The 21,615-nt window shown below is 46.7% G+C and overlaps 1 protein-coding gene across 2 annotated transcripts in view; it reads left to right on the top strand.

Moving 5' to 3' along the window:
* The window catches only part of PEX14 (peroxisomal biogenesis factor 14), a 146,727-nt gene that overhangs the window by 9,288 nt on the left and 115,824 nt on the right, over nucleotides 1-21,615 (top strand). The window contains exon 2 of one of the 2 annotated variants that reach the window (XM_036747034.1): nucleotides 5,575-5,622. In XM_036747034.1, coding sequence (XP_036602929.1) covers nucleotides 5,575-5,622 — 48 coding nt within the window. Of the gene's footprint in view, nucleotides 1-5,574; nucleotides 5,623-5,775; nucleotides 5,813-21,615 lie in introns of those variants that run through there. The other variant, XM_036747035.1, reaches the window with a different exon arrangement.

Genomic DNA, 21,615 nt, shown 5'->3' with positions numbered 1-21,615 from the left:
TTGTGTTCCCAGCCCTAGCACATTACCTGGCTCCTGGTAGTTATTTGCTAAATGCTTCTTAATTGATTGACCTAATTCCTTGTTAATACTGAGTTTTTTTCATTCTTGGAAGAAGAATCACTCAGGATAGAAACAACTTTGTGTTTTTTTGCCAAGAAGGAAGTGCACCCTGTTCATCTTGCCTTGGGGTCTTCTCACCTGCTTTGCCAAGAAAATCCTGTCAGTGCCCCTTTGGAGTCCAGAGATTGCTTCTGTTGTTGAAACAGCCCCAGGCCTGCTGTCTGCCCCTCTTCCCTGCTGCCGCCCCGTACTCCTGCCTCTTTGCTCCACTTTGGTTCAAATCCTTAATACCTCTCACCCGGACCATTGCAGGAGCCTCTTTAAAAAATGATTTCTGTCTTTGGTTTTTTTATGCTGCTGGAATTGCTACCAGTTATATTTCTCCTCTCCTCTCCTACATACCAGTCCCATATGACAAATAATAAAGGAAAAAAGATCAGAAAAACTCATCAGTAAATCAAAAAAGGTTATAAATGTATGCAATGAGCTGTTCCTGTGGCTGTCCTACAGGGGCTGGGGGCTGGGGGAGGGTGCTCATCTCTCTTCCTTGGGCCCTGCTTGCTCTTTATAATTCTGTAATGTTTGATTCTTGTGTGCGTGTGTGCATGTGCGCTTGCGTGTGTGCGTGTACATGTGTGCATGTGCGTGTGTGCATGTGTTTGTGCGTGTGTACGTGCGCTTGTATGTGCATGTGCGTGCGTGTATGTGCGCGCACGTGTACATGTGTGCATGTGTGCCTGTGTGTACGCATGTGTGCCCATGTGCGCTTGTGCTTGTATGCATGTGCATGTGTGTGTATGTGCACTTGTGTGTGTGCTTGTGTGTGTGTGTGCACACGTGTGTGCGCGTGCGCTTGCGCAGCGTTGGGGGGGTCTGGGGCTGTTCCTTCCATTCACCTTATCATATTCTTCGTGTGTTGTTTTCCTGCCTCTGCTCCCTCCGCTCTGTATCTGGTCCCGTAGATGTTTCCCTCCAGTAAGCTCCTGACTTCTTGCTTCCCGTCTCTTCCTTCTTACACGCTGCTGCCAGGTTACTCTGTTCACACTAGCTCTGATCACTGTCGCTGTCCCCCGCACTCCCTTAAAAAACCTTCAGTGGCTCATCATAGAATTAAATCCAAACTCCTTAGCCTTGGCACTCAAGGCCTGGCCCAGACTGATGCTCTCTTACCTTTCCAGCCTTAGTTCCTCTTATCCCGTTTCGTATAATCTGAATTTGCCGGGTGGTGTTCCCCATCATCCTAAGCCCCACTCCCCTGCTTTTGGTCATTTCCTCTGTGAATATTTTCCTGTTCTTCCAGAGGCCCTCATCAGTCTGCTTTTTGTTACAATTACTTATGGAGACACCTTATTTCTCCTGCTAGACCCAGGGCTCCCCTTCCACCTTTTGTGGGGCATGGATCTTTGGCAGCATCTGCTGAAGCCTTCAGGCTCTTTCTTGGAATGCATAAAATCACATACAGAGATTTCAAAGGTAACCAATTATATTGAATAAGGATCCAATTTGTTTCCCGTCTAAGTTCACAGTCCTGCTGAGATCTATCCAAGTGCCCCTTAGGGGTGTCCTGGGCTAGACTGGAAGCTCCTGGAGGGCAAGGACAGCCCCCTCCTACTTTTCCAGCCTTCTTTTTTCTGACACTCACTCTTCCGTCCAGTGACACTGGTCTCCCGGCCTTTCCACAAACAAGACACTTTGTGTCTCAGCTCCAGACATCATCTCCAGTCGTTCTTCATGCTTGGAATGATCTCCCTCCTCTGCCCGGGCTGCTGACCTCCCCGGCTTCCTTTAAGTTCCACCTAAAATCCCACCTTCTCCAGGAAGCCTTTCCTAATCCCTCTTAATTCTCCAGCCTTCCTCTGTTAATTACCTCCTATTTGTCCCGTATATGCTTTGTACATATTCGTTTGCGTGTTGTCTCTCCCATCAGATTGTAAGTTCCTTGAGGACTGGGACTTCTTCTGCCTCTTTTTGCTTAGCACATAGTAGGTGCTTAATAAATGTTTACTGATTGATGTTTATTTGACATTCTGACCCCCACAGCCCCACCCCCCAGCGAAAGGAGGGAGGAGATGCAGTTTCCCTGTGCTATCCCATGTTAGTGGTCACTTTCTTAGTCATTGTGTATGTTGTTTTCATGGTTCTGCATCAGTTCACATAAATCTTCCCGTGTTTCCTTGAGTTCATGTAAGACAGGATGTTATTCATCATTGTCTCCCTCAGAGTGCCTTACACACAGGAAATGAAATGATTGTTAGAGGAATGAATGCGTTGTGTTTTGAGAAAAAGGATTTCTAGATTATGGTTATAATTGAGTGGAGGAAGGATAGCTCAGTCAATCAATCATCTAGTCATGTAAGCACCTACTGTGTGCCAGACACTATGCTAAGCACTCAGGATTTAAGAAGGGCAAAAGTCAGTCTCTGCCCTCAAGGAACTCAAAATCTAATAGGGGAGACTGGATGAAAATGACTGTGAACAAACAAGCTATAGACAGGATAAATTAGAGAAAATCAGGAGAGGGAAGGACCCTAGCATACAGCAGAACTGGGAAAGGCTTCTCCTGGAAGGCGGGATTTTAGCTAAGCCTCGAAGGAAGCAGGGGATCCAGGAGATGAAGAAGAGTTAGAACATTCATTCCATGATTGAATGACAAGGGGTAAAAATGCTTGGGGAAGGAGGATGGTACAAGAAGGCTGGAGAGGTGTAGGAGGTGATGAAGGGCTTTGAATGCCAAGCAGGTTTGGTGATAGGGAGCCACTGGAGTTTAATGAATAGGGGGCTGATGAGGTTAGACCTGTGCTGTAGGAAGATTAAAGTGACTGCCAAGTGGAGGATGGTCAGGAGGGAGAGTGGCTTGAGATAGTCTGATCAAGAGGGAATGGGTGAGGTGAATAAATTCAATTCTACAAATTGTCAGCATCGACCATATACAGGGAAAGCGCTTGGGATACAAACCAAAAAAGAACTGTTACTGCCCACCTGGAACTTAATGATGTGTCTTGTTTAGAGTGACGGAGGCTGCTTAATAGACTCCTTCCAGTCAGCTTTTGATTATCTGCAAAAAGTGAGGGAAGCATGCTTGAAGTCAGCAGGCTTTGGCAGATTGTCTGCATTTGGCTTTTTAGGCTGTTGTTCCCACACAGGAGGGCAGTTTGGGAGGCAGAGCATCTCAGTCCAGATTCCCTGGGGCTGGTTGCCTTGCTCTCCAGCAGTATGGCCCCCATAGGCCAATTCCCTGGGGCAGCTGTGTGGTGAGGAGAAGTGGAGGTTGGGGACCCTGTTGCAAGGAGCCTTCTGGCTCACTTTCTGTTTCAGTGGGAGAAGGGGCTTGGATTGGATGCTTCCAGCTCAGTCAATCTATCAGTCAGTTGGCTTTTAGTAAGCTCTTACTCTCTGTCCCCAGATCTTGTGATGCTGCAGTTCTTTCAGAGGTGGGCAGTGGCCTGGGTTTAGGCGCAGTGAGTAGAAGCTACAGGGATAGATTAGACTAGATATAAAGCAGAACTTTCGGCTAATAGCTGACTCAGAGTGGAGTGGCCTGCACCTTGTGGTGGTGGGCATCTCTTCCTTGGAGATGGGATGGTCCCTTGTTGGGACTGTTGGGGAGGGCGTTTGGGGTCAAAAAATAGATTAGTCCAGTTGGGCTCTGGGGTCCTATCCAGTTCTGAGGTTCTGTGATACTGCTTTTGTTGGTGGAACTCAATTAAGCAGCCAAGAACGTTGTGAGATGCTGGGGATAGAGATAAAAATGGAGGCCTCCCTGCCCTCAGAGAGCTTCTGTTCTTTTGGGAGAGGCACCACATGCACAGATAGGTCCTTGTTTTGAGGAGATGGCACTAGCAGGTGGATGGAGTCCCAAAGGGCTTCCGGGGTGGGGGATGTCACTGGAGCAGAATTTTGACAGAAATCATGGCACATTCTGGGCTTGAAGGGTGGCCACTGTCTTCTCTACACACTCTGAGCCAGTGACATGGCCTTTTTATAGTTCCCCCAGCTCTGTGCTCTCTCCCTGGAATGCTGTTTGCCCTTTACCTCCCTGACTTCTTCAAAACTCAGCTCCTGTCCCACTGACTCCAGGAGCCTCCCTGCCCCACCCAGGAGCCAGCTAGTATCCCCAGCCCCCCCAAAGACTTTCGTGACTTCTGTCCATATCTTGTGTGTGGCTAAGTGAAAGAACTGAGAGAAAAGAAGCCTTTGGTTCTAGGGCAGGGGTGGGGAACCTGCAGCTTTAGGGCCTCATGTGGTTCTAGGGTATTATTGGGAATGGGACTATGGTTTATAATGATCATTCATTTATTTAGCATGTTAAGGTTTAGCAAGTGCCTTCTCTTCAGCAGTCCTGTGATGTAGGTTGTGTGAACATCATCAGCTCCATTTTACAGGTAGGGAAACTGAGGTGGAAATGAGCTGCTGAAGTCTGTGTAGTAAGTGAAAGTGCCCGAATTCTGGCTCTGGTCCCTGGGCTCCAGGCCCAGCCCTCTTTCCACTCAGACTCTCTGTTCTGTGTTTGGGATGATGGTGACAGAAGCCCTTGCTGCCTCCCTTCTGGGCCTTGGGCCCATGAGACAGTATTAAGTCTACTGGCCATCATGGCAAAGGGGGCCTCCTTAAGGAGGGCCCATTTTGGCAGGAAGGAGAGCTCAGTGGTCCTGGGGTGTGGAGGATGACTCCTGAGGCACAGTCCCCAATTGCAGATCATTGGGAGAAGCCTGAATCCTGACTTCCCTTTGGTCTCAGTTTTCTTAAGAAAATAGCCCAGAGTGCTGGCTTAGTTTTAGGTTTCCCTGGAGCCTTATCTTTCTCTCTGTCCAGGGCAGACAGATTGCAAACCGACTGTGAGAGCTGAGGGGAGCGCTCACCTCATTTCCTCCTTACTGTGGGGTGGTATTCTCACTGGCAAATGATAAAGGAGGGAGGATGAGTAACGAGGAACTGGAACGGCCATCAGGCCTCCTGTCTTCCTCATGCCAAGCCCAGGATGGGGACCAGGAGGAGGCTGTGCCCTGGAATCCCTAGCATTTCCCCAGACCCAAGCAGCTGTGGGTGGCTGGGGCCCTCTTGTGGTCAAAGCCTATCCTTCCCAGTGTGATTGCAGTTCAAGGTCAGGTGTGTAATCTAGGGACAGAAGGGAGGGGGAGAGAGGGCGACCTGGTTCTCTCCCTGGATCCTCTGCTTAAGAGACCAGCCCCTCCATCTGAGGGCCAGACAGGATGACTGTCCCCTGAGCATGCCTGTACCCCCTGTACCTTTGCTCAGGCTCTTCATAGAGAGGCTTCTTGGGATGGCGGAAAGAGCACGAGACTGAGCAAGGAGACTGGGGTCTGCGGCTTGGACCTGGTGCTTCCATCCCCCTTGTCACACTACCGTCCTGCTGCTCCAGATATGGACCTCAGCACACACCCTGGGGTTACAAGGTCAGATTGCTCGTGGGGGGCAGTGCTCCACCATATTCCGGACTGGGGTGTCCAGTGGGTGGCACTGTCATCTCACTTTTGTCTTTCTTTTTCTTTGCAGCCCGGCTCTACCCCAGAAAACGAAAATGTGGTGCCTCGGAAACCCCTTGTGAGTCCCCAAGAGGGGTATTATTTCCTTTAAATACTGAGCTCCCTCTCTGCTCTGAATCTGTGATCCTGTGAATTCAAATGTTTTGTGAGCTTTTTGTACTTTTGTAGCAGCTCTTGTACTCGGGGTAACCTTCCCAGTCCATAGCCTCTCATCCCTGACCTCCACCTGCTCCCTACCGTAGAGGATGGTATGTGCATCAGATCTCTGCTCATTTGACGCCAAGTGTTTGTTGGCAGGGAGGTCAGCCACCCTAGGAGCACACTCCAGTGTGCTCGCTGGCTGAGAACATTTTGGGAGTGGCCCGAGATCTCTGGATTCAAGCTCGTTGGCCAGCCAGCTTGGCCTCCAAGAGCCTTCTCTGGCTTCTTTTGCCCTGGGCTTACCAGCCTTCCCCATGTCCTTAGTGGTCTCCATTGGCAGAATTGCCCATGGGCCAGGCCTCTCTCCTTTCTAGGGGCAGCCCGAGGCAGTCACTCTTTGCCATTCCCTGTGGCATTTTCACCCAGGCCATCAGTAGGCTGGGTGAGTAGGGTGGCTTCTCTCCAGGCCAGAGAAGTTTGGGGAAGGCCAGGCTCTTTCCTCAGTTTAGCACACACAAGCGCTATGGTCTGGTCTCTTTCATCTTCATTCATTTCATTGGTTGTCTTGATACATGTGCTCTATACTCCTCTCCCTGAGTGTGAGCTCTCTGAAGGCAGGAATGGTCTCTTGGTTCCCTTTGTGTCTTTCCCAGCACCTACAGCCTTACTTTGCCCACCATAGACAATCAGTGGGGGTAGGGTGGGGTGGGCGTTTCAGCCTCCTCACTCATCGTCCCTTCCTCATTCTCTTTGACCACCTCCTAATCTGCAAACTCACCCAGTTCTTTCTCATCTCTACTGCTTCTTCTGCCTCTGGAACTCCTACTGATCCTTCAAAATTTGTCCCACATGCCACCTCTTTACTAAGCCTGCCCTCATCCCGTAGCTGGCAGTAGCCCTTCCCCTCAGACTTCATATAGCACTTGTTTGCTGCTCTATAGTGAACAGAGGGACTATTGTTTATGACCTGTGTATGTATTCAGAGATATACATGTATATACATACATATACACACACACATACGTATATGTATATGTATGTATGTACACACACATGTAGGGTCCATGAGGACTGGGACCATGTCTTTTCTACATTTGTATTTCCTCTAGCCAGAAGCTTTCATAGAATCAAGTTCTGTTCCAGGAAGCAGTGGAGGTACTTAGTGTGGGGTGGTCTTCTCCCTGGCAGATGATAAAAGAGGCTGCCTTTCTACTCTGTATATAGAGCATCCAAGCTTGGCCTTCTGTTCTGAGAGCACGGTTGTAGTGCCAGCCCGTCCTGGCCCCCAGTGCCTTGGCCACCTAGCAGTGTCCCCATAGACCCTTCTCACCTCTGCCAGGATGGTCCTGGTGGCTGAGGCCGTCCTCTAGAGGAGGAGGCTACTTTAGGGACCTTAGTATTTCTCCTTAGGATCTGCCCAGATTTCCATAACCTCGGTGCCGTGGATAGTTTTGGACACATCTGAACACTTCTCCTCTTAGAAGCTTTCTTCAGTACTTTCTCACTCACTTCTTGAGCTTTTGGTTTTTCAGTTGGATATACAATGTTATCAGTGTGAGAAACTTACTCCACCAATGCAAATCAGCGGCTTGTGCGTCTTAGAGTTATTAGTGCATTGAAGTTACATGACTTGTCCAGGGTCACACAGCCAGCATGTGTCAGTGGGATGAAGAGAGCTTTGGTCTTTCTGACTCCAAGAGCAGTCTCCTAGGACAGGGGCGTCCTTTGGGAGCGAAGGTGGTGTCCAAGCAGATGGTTAGTTAGGATGCCATTCCCTGCTGTAACAGAACTTAGACCTTGGTCAGAGACACAGAGAATGGCGATAAAGATCTACATTTATCTAGAGCTTTATCAACTTCGGAGATGACCGAGTGCTGCTTCCCTCCCAGCAGCCCCATGACGTAGGGGATGCAGGGCTTGTCTTCTTTTCAGAGATGAGGAAATTGAGTTGGAGGGGAGTTATGTGCCTCATCCAGGTTCACTGAGCTGGGAAGCGTCAGAACTGGGATTTGGATCTGCTCTACCAGGCTGCCCTCTGATTCACCGTGCTGCCTGAGAAGTGTCCTAAAGAGGTTCAAAACAAAGTGCCGTTGGGGAAGTGGGTGACTACAGATATTTCTGTTCAGCAGATTTATCACTTATTTGGATGAAGACATAGAAAACATACTTACCAGATTTGTAGACAACTTGGAGCCAGCTAGGCTAACTACCATTGAGATGCCAAAAAGATTCTGACAGAACAGAAGGATGGACCAAATCCAGGCAAACGAGATTCATTAGGGATAAATGTAACACCCTTTGCTTCCAGGATGGCTAGACCACAGTTCATGTGAACAAGGTTCCACCTCCTTAGCAGGGGACAAGGAATTGTGAAGGGGATTTGGAAGGCTCTTGGAGGGCTAGGATGGAACTTGAGGAGGTGACGTTTTGGAGGACTTGAGAGGATGTTGAGCTGGAGGAGGAGGAGAGCTTCAGCTGTGGAAGAACGACTTAAGAAGACAGTTGGTAAGGGGGGGGTAAGAGCTTAATGAGGGATGTAAAAGGAGGCAGGTACGTTTGTCAGAAGTGCTCACCAGGCTGGAAGCAGGATTGCTGGGCCGTTGAGGTTGCCCACAAGCAGCTGCCACAGCAGTTCTCCCAGGGAGTTGTTAGTCAGAACGATGAGGACTGAAGACTGAGGATCTCACATCCAGCAAGTTTGGAGAGCAGGGAAACATCAGCAGTGACCTGCGTGGAGTATGTGATGCTTCTGTTTCTGTACAGCTGAGCCCTGAAAGTGCAGGCCTATTTTCCTAGAGGAGAAGCTACAGGGGCTCAGGTGAGCTCTTAAGGAGAAGGAAGTGTCCCTGGGAGCCACAGAAGGGAAAGGGATCTAAGAGAGCAGCTGTGACCTGTGTTGGGTGGCCAGAAGACCAAAGTATGAAACGCAGAGAAGGGGAAGGGGAAGGGGGCACTGAACGCTTGAAACCAAGGATTCCCCAGGAGGCTCTTCCCCAAGGAGAGAGCTCAGTGTGGGGTCCTGGAGGGAGCTGCTTAAGGGAGGGTATGGCTGTGGGTACCTGGGCTTTCACCAAGAGTCAGGGACCATGTTAGCTTTGGTTGACCTAATAGCAACTATTTAAAAATGTCGAAATAAAAAAATGTCTTCTTGTGTGGGGCATGCACATAAGACAAGACAAAGAATCTCCTGAGGCTTATCAGGGTAAATCATCATTCTCCACTTCTGTTAATTCCTGTGAACTTGAATGGTACCAGCGAAAGCAATCTAGGAAGCATTATCAGAGATGGAAGTCGTGAACAAGACATGAAGGACCATAGATGGAGTTTTCATGACAGCAAGGGCTTCAGAAGACAGGCAGATTTGGGAAGAAAGCAGCTGGTTAACAAGATGATCTTGGAGAATTGAATTTGTGTTCCTGGACTACAGTTTAAGCTATTAAGAATGACAGCTTCCTGGCACCTAGCACAAGGTGGTCAGAATACTTTGCCTGGAGACTTACAAATCTAATCAGAAAGACTTAAACTAAGGGAGAAGGGGGGAAGAACAGATGGCCTCTGGATATTAACTAAGGTAGGTCTTGCTATGAGAATAGTTACCGTTATAGGAGGAATTGCTGGAGATACAGCCTGAAGTTCATAGGAGGCAAAAATCCAAGAAACTGACCAGTCCTAAAATCCACTGCTCCAGATGCCTGTACACACAGTTACAAGATAGGAGGCGGCTAGCAGGAAGAACTGGAGATTCTACCAGAAAGAAGATAGGTCTGATCTCCTATGTATGACTGAGACTTGGGGAGAGGAGACTTGTAACAAGAATATGGCTCTGGAGTGACAGAGCTTATTCAAAAGAAACAGGACAGGTCATTGGGGGTGGGACGTGAGTGCTGGAGTGGAGCTGTACATGTGGTGTCTACACAGGGAAGGAAATCCAGTAGCCAGAGCAAGGGAGCATGGGAGAGCTCATGTGAGTGAAGATCATCGAAGGCAGAACCTGCTGTGATTCTCTCATTGGAGAATATTATATACCACTGACCTGGAAGAAATGAGGTTGGATCATAAGCCCGGCACAGTGGCTTGATATAGTAGTGATGGGGAACTTCAGTTGTCTGAACGTTTGCTGGCATGCTCTTTCTGCTAAATGCAAAGGAGCTAATGTTTTCTTGACTTGTCTTAATTGTAAATTCATCCTTTCCAAGTTAGTGGAACCAACAAGGGAAAATCCTGTCTTGGATCTGATTCTCACTAGAAGATGTTTAATCTTGAGAAGAAATGATGAATCAGGGGAGAACATGGTCCCTGTCTTCCAGTATTTGAAGGTCTGTCATATGGAAGAGGGGCCAACACTTGTTCTACAGAACCGGGAGCAGGGGCATTGTGCACATGCGGTAAAGAAGGTAGTTCAGATTCAGTGTCAGAAAAAGCTTTGTAACCGTTAGGGTTGTTCCAAAGGGACATGGGCTGTCTGGATGGGTACCAGCTCCTTCCTCACGAGCAGTCTTCAAGGGGCTGCTGGATGACCATTTGTCAGGCACAAGGAAGGATTCTTGTTCAGGTCTGGATTGGACTAGATTGTCTCTGAGGTACCTTCCAACTCTGTGATTCTGACCTGGGAAATTTAGTGGACCAGGATGCTAGTCAGTATGACTCGGCAGCCTCAACATGACAGCCCAAGCGGTGAAAATTATCTCAGCCTGTTGGTGTCCACAGTGAGGGAGGTGATGTTGGCAGTACTGGGTTTGGTTTGGGGGACCCGATTTTAGGTCTGGCATTGACAAACTGGAGCATACTCAGAAGAGGGCAATTGGATGGCGAAACCATTCCACATGAGGCCTGGGTGAAGGAACTGGTTACCTGGAGAAGGCTTTTAAGAGGGTCAGGGCAGTGAAGGGCTTAGCCTTGTTCTGCCTGGCTCTAGGAGCATTAGGTGGAATTTGCAGAGAGGCAGTTCTGTGTAAGGAAAGAGTCCCTGACAATTGAAGAATCTGAGAGCTCTTTAATCCATCCGGTGCCTGAACAAAAATTCCCTCAATCTCGTACCCAACAAGTGGTGAGTTATATTAGAGGTGTCCAAAGGCTGAATAGAATGACTTGCCACAGAAGCTCAATAAGCATGTTGTGTGCCAGGCATTGGGCTAAGTGCTGGAGATACCAAGAGAGACAAAAGACTGTTGCTGCCCACGAGGAGCTCCCAGTCTTCTTGGGGAGACCGTGTGCAAACAACCACGTACATAGTCTGCCAGCGCACTCCTCCTTGCTGGGGATGGCAAGTAGAGGCTGAGTGCCCTCACTTGGGGGATTCCTGTGCAGGACAGGTTGAACCAGAAGGCTGTGGAGGTCTCTGTCACTGTGGATATTCTATGGGAATGCAGCCTGTGGGCCTTTCCCCGGCAGTGCCTTCTGTCGGGGAGGTAGATCGAGGCAGAGAGCAGCTCACCATTCCTGAGGATACACACTCTCCTTACGTCTCTGCTGTTCTCCTGGATTCCTTTCATGGCTGTTTTCTTGCTGCCCTCTGCATCTGCTCATTGTTTGGTTTTATTTTTATTTCTTTCTTTTCTCCGGGAGGCTCTGAGCAGTCTTCAAACCCTGGTAGTCTGCGATCGTCCAGAGTTCAGACTCACTCTCTCCAGGCCAACTCCACAATTACCTTATATTTAATTAATATTTTTTCCCCTCTTTACATACTTACAGCATAATTGCTCGGAGGAAAGAAAACACATAGCAGCAATTTATATATATATAAAAAAAACAATAATTAAAAAAACCCCCGAAATAAACTCCCATCTCATTGTGGCTGATCCTGTGAGTTGGGTAATTAGGGCCCTATTAAAAGGTAGACCCTTTCTCCTTCCCCCTTTTTTTTTCTTATTAATTTTTTTATATTAAACTCCCACAGTCTCTCAGTCATGTCCTTATTGCTTTTGGCCCAGCATTTGCAGAAGCCTGATTAAATGAGGGGCACCAGCAGTGTTGGCTAGTCCTGGGTGAGCTGCCTCCACCTCTCGGGATGCTGCCTTCGGGAGCCCAGGGATTCAAAGCAGAGAGGCCAGTGGGCTGGGATGGAAGATTGCCCAGGCAGAGCTAATACTTTAGAGCTGGTGGAGATCGGAGGATGCAAGAAGCAGCCAGGAGAGGGCCAGAGCTAGGAGGGAGGCCCCAGATGGCAGCTGGCGAGATCCCTCCTGCTGAGGGAATGCTCAGTGATCAGGGCCCTGCTGGGGGGGCCAGGCTTTGGAAGTCTACATAGAGTAAACCAGAGAGATCTTGCTTGTTGAGGACTTATCCTTGGAAGCCAAGCCAATGAGTATTTTTATAATGCCTTGTGCCACGTGCTGAGGGGCTCACACAAGAAGAAGTCCATAGGGAGGGGCCTGTGGTCGGTCAGTGAAGAAGCATTTATGAAGTACCTACATGGCATTGAGGGCTGGGCATACGAAGAAAGACAGAAACACACTCTCCTCCAAGGAGCCCTCAGTCTGATGTGGGAGACACCGAGCAAACAGCCAAGTATATTCAGGTTGCAGAGAGGGTAGGTCATCTCTGAGGGAAGGTGCTAGCAGTGGTGGAGACCAGGAAAGGCCTCTTCTCGAGGGGGAGAGCATTCCAGACATGGCACAGCCATGGACAAGGTGTGGAGTGGGGAGCTAGTAACATGTGAGGAACAACCAGGAGGCTGGACCATGGAGGGCACGGAGTGGAGGAAAACATGAGAGAATGGGAAAGGCAGGAGGGGGCCAGGTGGGGAAGGACCTTCAAAACCAAGTGGAGCATTTTATGTTTGACCTGGAGCAAATCAGGAGCCACTGGAGTTTTTTTTTTTTAAATTGAAAACTTTTAGAAAATTAATTTCTTCTGTTTTTACATTACTTACATTTCTCCTTTCCTCTTCCCCCTCTAGAGAACCACTTCATATCATCAGGAATTTTTTTTTTTTGGAAAGAAAAAGAGGAAGAAGAGGGAAAAAAATTAGAAAAACATTTCAAAATATATGCAATGTTTCACACCTGTGGGTAGGCAGTTAGATGGCTCAGTGGATAGAATGATGAGCCTGGACTCAGGAAGAACTGAGTTCAAATCTAGACCCAGATACTTATTAGCTTTGTGACCCTGGGCAAGTCACTTAACATCTGTTTGCTCAGTTTTCTCAACTGTAAAATGAGATAATAATTGTACTTGCCTCCCAGGTTGTTTTGAGGATCAAATGAGATAATGTTTGTTAAGTAACTAGCACAGTGCCTGCATATAGTAAGTACTTAGTAAGTCCTCCCTCCTTCCTTCCTCCCTCCTTTCTTCTCGCCTTCCCTCTCTTATTTCTTCTCCCTCCCCTGCCAAAGTAGCTGTGAGGGAGGGGAGGGGAGGGGAGAGGAGGGGAGAGGAGTGCCTTTTTCCTTCTCTTCTTTGGGACTACATTGCTGTTTGTAATTTTGCAGCATTGGCCTTCGCTTGCTTTGTGGTGATTCTTTCATTGTGCTCATTGTGTGTGTTTCCCTTGGTCTGCTTACTTCCCTCTGCATCAGTCAATGTTGATCTGTCCGTGCTTCTGTGGACGCATCACCCACATCATTTCTCACAGCACAGTCATATAATTTGTTTCACCACTCTCTAGTTTATGGGCATTACTTGGTTTCTGATTCTTTGCTCCCACAAAAACTGCTGCTGTACTTATTTTGGGGTATTTGGGGACTTCTTGTCAGTGAGCAACTTGGGGCATATGCCTACCAGTGAACTCTCTGGGTTAAATGGCATTCACATTTTAGTCCTTTTATTTGCCTAATTCCAAATTTCTTTCCAGAATGGTTTTACTGAGTCATTGCTCCACCCACAATGCACTAGTTTGCCCGTCTTCCTACAGTCCCCCCAACATTGACTAACCACTGGAGTTTATTGAGTAGGCTGGTGACATGGACCAATCTGTGTTTTAGGAAAATCACTTTAGTGGCCAAAGAGAGGGTGAATTGGAGTAGGGAGAGACTCAGGCAGGCCGGCCCACCAGCAGACTGTTATGGTAATCAAGGGACAAGGACACAAGGGCCTCTACCAGGGTGGTGACTGTGTCAGAGGAGAGAGGGGGGCATATCCAGAGATGTTGTGAAGGTAGAAATGAGAAGGTTGGCAGCAGGTTGGATATGTAGGGTAAGCGTGAGACAGGGGTTGAGGATTACATGGAAGCTGTGATTTGGGGTAATATTTTGGTACCCTTGACAGTAATGAGTCTGGAAGAAAGGAGGGCTTGGAGGAAAGATAATGAGTTCAGTTTTGGATATAATTGACTTTGAAATGCTTACAAAACATCCAGTTTGAAATGTGCAGGAGGCAGAGAGGCAGTCATACACACACACACACACACACACACACACACACACACACTCGCACACGTTGCACTGAGGGCCCTGTTGAGTTTATGTAACACTGTAGTGGACCCAGGCAGGATGGCTTTCTGACTTTCTTCAGCTTTGTTTTAACAGGAATGAAGGCAGAGGATGATGTGATGAGTAAACCAAGGTTGGGCTTTCTTTAGCAGGGAATGGTCCACAGTAAGATGAAGGAGCGAGGGATTTGAGCAGAGAGAGAGTGTAGAGTTGCACTCAGTCACCAAGGGGTTGATAGAGGGAGGGGCAGAGAGTATAGCTATTGCATGGGTGATGGTCTGAGAAAGAATTGAGGGGTGGAGAGACTGGAGATAGTGGTAAGGGTTAGGGGTCCTTGAGTGGGATCAGGGCCCTTGAAGAACTGATGACCTTATTGGGTAGAGAAGACCGGGGGAGATGATTTCATTTTTTGTACTTGGATTCTCAGTGCCTAGCTTAGTGCTTGGCTCTTAATAAATGCCTGTCGATTGATCAGATGGTTGATTGAACTAGACACTTAAGCCCTCCTCCTGCTTCCATTCATTGGTGCAAGTCGCTCCCTTGTGCTTGGCATGAATTGTTCACACTTTTCTGAATGTCGAAGTAATTATTCTTATGTTTTATTATTTCATATTTTAGTTTTCAACATTGATTTCCATAAGATTTTGAGTTACAAATTTTCTCCCCATTTCTACCCTCCCCCACTCCAAGATGGCATATATTCTGACTGCCCCTTTCCCCAGTCGGCCCTTCCTTCTGTCACCCCACTCCCCCACATGCCCTTTCCCCTTACTTTCTTGTAGGGCAGGATAGATTTCTATGCCCCATTCCCTATATATCTTATTTCCCTGTTGCATGCAAGAACAACTTTTATTTTGAGCATCTGCTTTCAAAACTTTGAGTTCCAAATTCTCTCCCCTCCTCCCTTCCCACCCACCCTTCCTAAGAAGGCAAGCAATTCAACATGGGCCACGCATGTATCATTATGCAAAACACTTCCACAATAATCATGTTGTGAAAGACTGTATTTCTCTCCATCCTATCCTGTCCCCCCTTATTCAGGTTTCTCTCTTGACTGTGTACTTTTTCAAAAGTGTTTGCTTTTGATTACCTCCTCCCCCATCTGCCCTCCCATCTGTTATTCCCCCCCCCCTTTTTTATCCCCTTCCCTCTACTTTCCTGTGGAGTAAGATACCCAGTTGAGTGTGTATGTTATTCCCTTCTCAAGTCAAATCCGATGAGAGCAAGATTCACTCATTTCCCCTCCCCTGCTCCCTCTTCCCTTCCAGGAGAACTGCTTTTCTTGCCACTTTTATGTGGGATAATTTACCCCATTCTATCTCTCCTTTTCTCCCTCGCTCAATATATTCCTCTCTCACCCCTTAATTTTATTTTTTTAGATATCATTCCTTCATATTCAACTCACCCTGTGCCCTCTGTCTATATATATGTATATTCCCTTCATCTACCCTAATACTGAGAAAGGTCTCATGAATTACACACATCATCTTTCCATGTAGGTATCTAAACAAAACAGTTCAGCTTTATTAAGTCCCTTATGATTTCTCTTTCTTGTTTACCTTTTCATGCTGCTCTTGATTCTTGTGTTTGAAAGTCAGGTTTTCTATTCAGCTCTGGTCTTTTCATTGAGAAAGCTTGAAAGTCCTCCAGTTTATTGAAAGTCCATATTTTGCCTTGGAGCATGATACTCAGTTTTGCTGGGTAGGTGATTCTTGGTTTTAATCCTAGCTCTTTTGACCTCCAGAATATCATATTCCAAGCCCTTTGATCCCGTAATGTAGAAGCTGCTAGATCTTGTGTTATCCTGATTGTGTTTCCACGGTACTCAAATTGTTTCTTTCTGTCTGCTTGCAGTATTTTCTCCTTGACCTTGGAACCCTGGAATTTGGTGACAATATTCCTAGGAGTTTTCTTTTTGGGATCTTTTTCAAAAGGTGATCAGTGGATTCTTTCAATTTCTATTTTACCCTCTGGTTCTAGATTATCAGGGCAGCTTTCCTGATAATTTCTTGAAAGATGATGTCTAGGCTCTTTTTTTGATCAATAATTTTTAAATTATCTCTCCTGGATCAGTTTTCCAGGTCAGTGGTTTTTCCAATGAGATATTTCACATTGTCTTCCATTTTTTCATTCCTTTGGTTCTGTTTTATAATATCTTGGTTTCTCATCAAGTCACTAGCTTCCACTTGCTCCAGTCTGATTTTTAAGGTGGTATTTTCTTCAGTGGTCTTTTGGACCTCCTTTTCCATTTGGCTAATTCTACCTTTCAAGGCATTCTTCTCCTCATTGGCTATTTGGAGCTCTTTTGACATTTGGGTTAGTCTATTTTTTAAGGTGTTATTTTCTTCAGTATTTTTTTGGTCTCCTTTAGCAAGTCGTTGACTTGTTTTTCATGATTTTCTTGCATCACTCTCATTTCTCTTCCCAATTTTTCCTCTATTTCTCTTACTTGCTTTTCCATATCCTTTTTGAACTCTTCCATGGCCTGAGACTAATTCATATTTTTCTTGGAGGCTTTTTCTTGGGCTCTTTGACTTTGTTGACTTCTTCTGGCTGTATGTTTTGATCTTCTTTTTCACCAAAACAGGATTCTGTAGTCTGAGTCTGAGTCCTTTTGTGCTGCCTGTTCATGTTCCCAGCCAACTACTTGTTTTCAGAGCTACTTCTACTCCACCGTCACTGCAAGCTCTGCCACAGCAGCGCTCTTCCTCCCCCAAGAACCACCAACTAGGACTGCAACCAAGCAGGGCAAAGCAAGAGTACCCTGCTTCTGTACCACTTTGCACTCCTGCTGTGATCCACCACTTGATTCCTCCCACTGTGTGAGCCAGGGACTCCAGAAGCAGCTGACACTGGAGCTCTGGAAGCAGCTGCAGGAGCTTCCTGCTGCTGCCGCTGCCATCATCTCACCACCTCTGCCACCCCCAGGGCTGGGGCTGGACTGCTGTCACCCTGATCCAACAGTTTTTGCACTCACCTGCTCTGTGGTCCTTGGTGTTTGTGGGTCGAGAAGTCTGGTAACTGCCACAGCGCAGTGATTCATGGCCCTAAGGCCTGCTCCACCCACCTCCCAGTCTGGTTGGTCCTGGCGTGGCCCACACCGGACTGTGCTCTGCTCCCGGCACCGTGCGATAGACCCTTCCCACTGACAATCCAGGCTGTCCTGGGCTGGAGACCTGCTTCCCTGTGCTATTTCATGGGTTCCACAGCTTTAGAATTTGTTCAGAGCCATTTTTTACAGGTGTTTGGAGGGATTTGGGGGAGAGCTTAAGCTAGTCCCTGCTTTCTTCTGCCATCTTGGCTCCGCCCCCCTGAATGTTGAAATAGATCTTCAAGACCTTAGCACAGGTGCTTCTTCCATGAAGCCTTCCCTACTGGACATGAGCCCTTCCTTCCTCAATCTCTCATCCCTTTCTGTTGAAACTCTATGTTCTTATTACATTTTAACTTATTTAAAAAAATTAAATTGTGCTTTTTTAGTCAGCAAAAATCTTTCTTCTGTCCTTCCCCTCATGTAATCCCCTCATTGAAAAACAAAGAAAAATAAAGTCTCTAAAGTGTGCATATGTGTGTATATACACGTCATACATAGCTAGATAGATAGTCAAAACAAATTTCCATATTGGCCCTTTTAATATATATGTGTATATACACACACACACACACATATATACGTATATGTGTATATATATGTATACGTATGTATGTACATATGTCTTATGCACTCTGAGCCCCTGGCCTTCCTGTCAGGAAATGTGTAGCATGTTTTGTCATGAGTCTTCTGGAGTTATGGTCATTGTGTTGATCAGAGTTCCTCAGTCTTTCAAAGTTGCTTGCTTTACGGTGTTGTACTTGTATACTGTTTGGCTCAGTTCATACAAGCTTTCTTTGAAACCATCGCCACCATCATTTCTTACAGCATAATAGTATTCTGTCACGTTTTTAAATGCAATGATTTATTCTGCCATTCTCTGGCTGATGGTTACTTCCTCAGATTTTAGTCCTTTGCCACTTCAAAAAGAGCTGTAAATATTTTTGTGCATCCTTAGAGTTTGTTTTGCTTAGGACTAATCTCTCAACTTGCTGTCCCTCTAATTCCTCTTTCTCTCTTCTTCCCTTTCCTTTCTATTCTCCTGTTGAGTGAGATATATTTCCGTACCCACCTGTTTATGTATTCTTCCTTCCTTAGAGCAGTTCAGATGAGAGTGAGGTTCAAATGCCAGTTAATGCCCCCACCCCTCTTCCTTGTTTGCATAGACTTCTACTTATGCATCCTAATTATGTAGGATAATTTTGCCTAACCTCTCTCCCTACCTTTCTCCCCACTCTTTCCCTCCCTTTCCATTCTTCTTTTAAGATCCTCAAGAGGGAATAGAACCACTCCCAGGCTTTTTGTCCAATTAGACTGTTTTTATAACTCCTGATGATTATAGGGTTGGGACAGATTTATCATCTCCAATGTTAGGATGTAAGCAGTTTATCCTTCTTTGGTTCCTTGTGATTGTTCATTCATGTCTACCTTTTTATGTTTTCTTGTTGCTCTTGAATTTTGTGTTTACACTTTGTAGTTTTTACTTAGCTCTGGTCTTTTCATCAGGAATGCTTGAAAATTCTTTTTCATTTTTTCCCCAGTAGCATTATATTCAGTTTTGTTGGCTAAGTTATTATTGCTTGTAAGCAATAATTTGTCTTCTGGACTATCATCTTCCAGGCTCTCTGTTCCTTTTAAGTGGCTTTTCAATCTTATGTAATACTCATTGTGGCTCCTCACCGCTTGAGTTCTTTCTTTCTGGTTACTTGAAGTATTTTTCCTTTGACCTGGAAGTTCTGAATTTTGAATTTCCTAGGAGGTGACCAGTGGTTTCTTTCTATTTCTGCTCTAGACTCTGGTTCCAAGAGATCTAGGAAGTTTCGTGATTTCTTGAAATATGTATAGGCAGGGTTTTGTTTTGTTTTTTTTTTTCCTTTTGGTCATGGCTTTCAAGTTCAATAATTCTTAAATTTTTTCCTCTTAATCTTTTTTCCAGGCCATTTGTAAATGCTATGAGATAAGTCACGTCTTCATTTTTTTTTTCAGTCTTTTGACTTTGCTTTACTATTTCTTGTTGTCTCATGAAGTCATTAGCTTCTATTTGGATCATTCTGAGTTTTAGGGGGTTTGTTGCTTGGGTAAGGTTTTGTGTCTCTTGTCAACCTGTTAATTCCCTTTCCAATCCATTCTTCCATAGTTCTCATTTCTTTTCTAATTTTTCCCTATAGCACTCTCATTTATAAAAAATATTTTAAACTTTTTTAAAAAACTAATTCTTGCTTATCTCTTACAGAAATTCTAGTTGAATTTGTGCCCAAGCGTTTGTTTTCTCAGAGTCCTTGCTTGGAGTCATTCTTTTGTTCTGGGTTTTTGTTCTGAACACCCCTGGTACCATATTTATAGTGGAATTTTTTTTTTTTTTGGCCTAAATCCTTCTACTTCTTGACTTTGGACTTGGTGTTATGGTGTCAGAGTCAGGCTTTGTATACCTCCACAGTAAATGACCGGGGTGGTTCTACTGGTGCTTTCATGGGGTATCGAGTGTTATATTGTTCCAGGCTCTAAGGGACAGCCCAGTAAGTTCCCATAGTCGTCTTATCCAGCACAAAGTCTGATGGCTGTTTCCCTGGCTGAGATCTGCAATTTCCTAACCTGGCTTTGGGTTTGATCAACAGGCCTGTGGGCTTGTCCCATTTGGAGTTTTAGTAGACTGCTGTTGACTCAGACACTGTCAGCCAGCGGGTTCTATGGCCATAGTTGTAAGCTTCCTTTTGGTCTGAAATTCTTGCCTTGGTTATTCTGCAGGCTTCAGATTGAGCAGCGAGTTGGGACTGAGACCTCGCTCTGCCCCCGGGGTGTGAGCCACACTTTCTCCTTGCTTGGAGCCCGCAGCCACTCTTATAGGCGAAGGTCCCTACCTCGTCTGCCCTGGAATTGGATAGAGAAGGAGAGGCCTGCTGTTGGCCCCTGTTCCTGAGCCCAACACAAGTTTAGGCACTTCTGTACTGGATCTGGGGCCAGACCTTGGTTCCGGTGTCCCCAGACCTCTCAGCCTGTCTCCCTTTGTGGACCTGGCCTGGAAAAATGCCTCGCTGATTTTCCCTTGGCTTTCTTGGCCTGGATTAGCCTGGTCCTTCTCTAGTTCTGTTTGTGGGGAACTTGTACTGCTTTCTGCTCTTCTTCCTTCAGGGCTCCAGCTGGAATGCAGGTTGTTTGTGCACAAGTCTCTTAGCCCTGTGGGGGCTTCCCTTCCCTGGATTATAAGCCGGTTAAGGGCAGGACTGCCTGACTGTCCACCTTTGAAGCCCCGGGCCAAGCACAATGGTCTTTGCATCTTCAGCATTACCAAAATTGTATATGGAATCAAGTGAAGGCAGTAGGGTGCAGACCTCAGTTCTGGGAAGCCTGGGTTTATAGAACCAGGAAAACTGAGGCTGAACGAACTCAAGTGACTTGGCCAAGGCCAGACAGATGATAAGCATCCTCGATGGGATTTGAACCCGGGGCTTCTGACTGGAGAGCCAGGCTCTTTGCACTGGGCCACACTGCCTCCCCCTTCTCCTCTCTAGGTCTCTAGTTCCCCATTTGTAGGATGAAGGGGATGGGTCATGTGGCTCACCAGGGCCCTTGGAGTTCATCCTTGTTGGTGTCATCCTGCCAGGGGGAGGACTTGAACCCAGGACTTGAGATTCCAAATTCAGTGTTGTTTTTGATGAGCCATTTGCTCTGGCCCTTGCTCTCACTCTGCCACACTCAGTTCCCTTGGATTTCACTACTATGTCAGACAGGCTGCAGCTCTCTTGGTGGTGGGAGTACCCACCCCTGGGGCTCCCTGTGTGAAATCAGACCCCTTTGCCTGGTTGTGTAGTGACTCTGAATGGCACAGAATACGTGCTGTTGAACTCCATAAGATCAGCGTGGGGTTCAGAGGGACCTCAGAGGTCATTTTCAACCTCCTCATTTTACAGGGGCAGAAATGGAGGCCCAGAGAGGTTAAGTTGCTTCTCCTAGGTCACACAGGGAGTGAAAGGCAGCGCTGAGATTCAGAAACACTTCCTCTTACTCCAGATGCAACATTCTTCCAGCTGAAAATGGAAATGCTTGTTTGTTGATCCATTCATGGATTATCATTGGCTCATAGAGCTGGAAGAAGGGACATTAATGGCCATTGAGTTGAACCTTCTCATTTTTACAGAGGGGGAAACTGAGACTCAGATGAAGTGACTTGCCCAGGGTCACACAGATAGTGACTATCAGAAGCAGGATTGGAATTTGGAGATTCTTGACTCCAGGTCTGATGCTCTATACACTGAACCACCTAGCCTCCTAGGAGTCGGAAAAGGCTTTGTGGAAAGAGGTGAGAGTTAAGGCTGGACCTTGAAAATGGGCTTGGTTTGCGGGAGCAGGGAAGGAGCAGTGTAGTTTGGAAAGCCTCTGAGCTCCCGGTCCTTGAAGCTTGATGATGAGTTGGTGGGATTGGCATTTTGTCTTCCCTGAGACTCAGAACGTG

Source organism: Trichosurus vulpecula, chromosome 2 (genome assembly GCF_011100635.1).
Source record: "Trichosurus vulpecula isolate mTriVul1 chromosome 2, mTriVul1.pri, whole genome shotgun sequence".
In the NCBI taxonomy this organism is placed as follows: domain Eukaryota; kingdom Metazoa; phylum Chordata; class Mammalia; order Diprotodontia; family Phalangeridae; genus Trichosurus; species Trichosurus vulpecula.
Note: the sequence above shows the minus strand (reverse complement) of the source record. Positions and strands in the feature narration are given on the sequence as shown.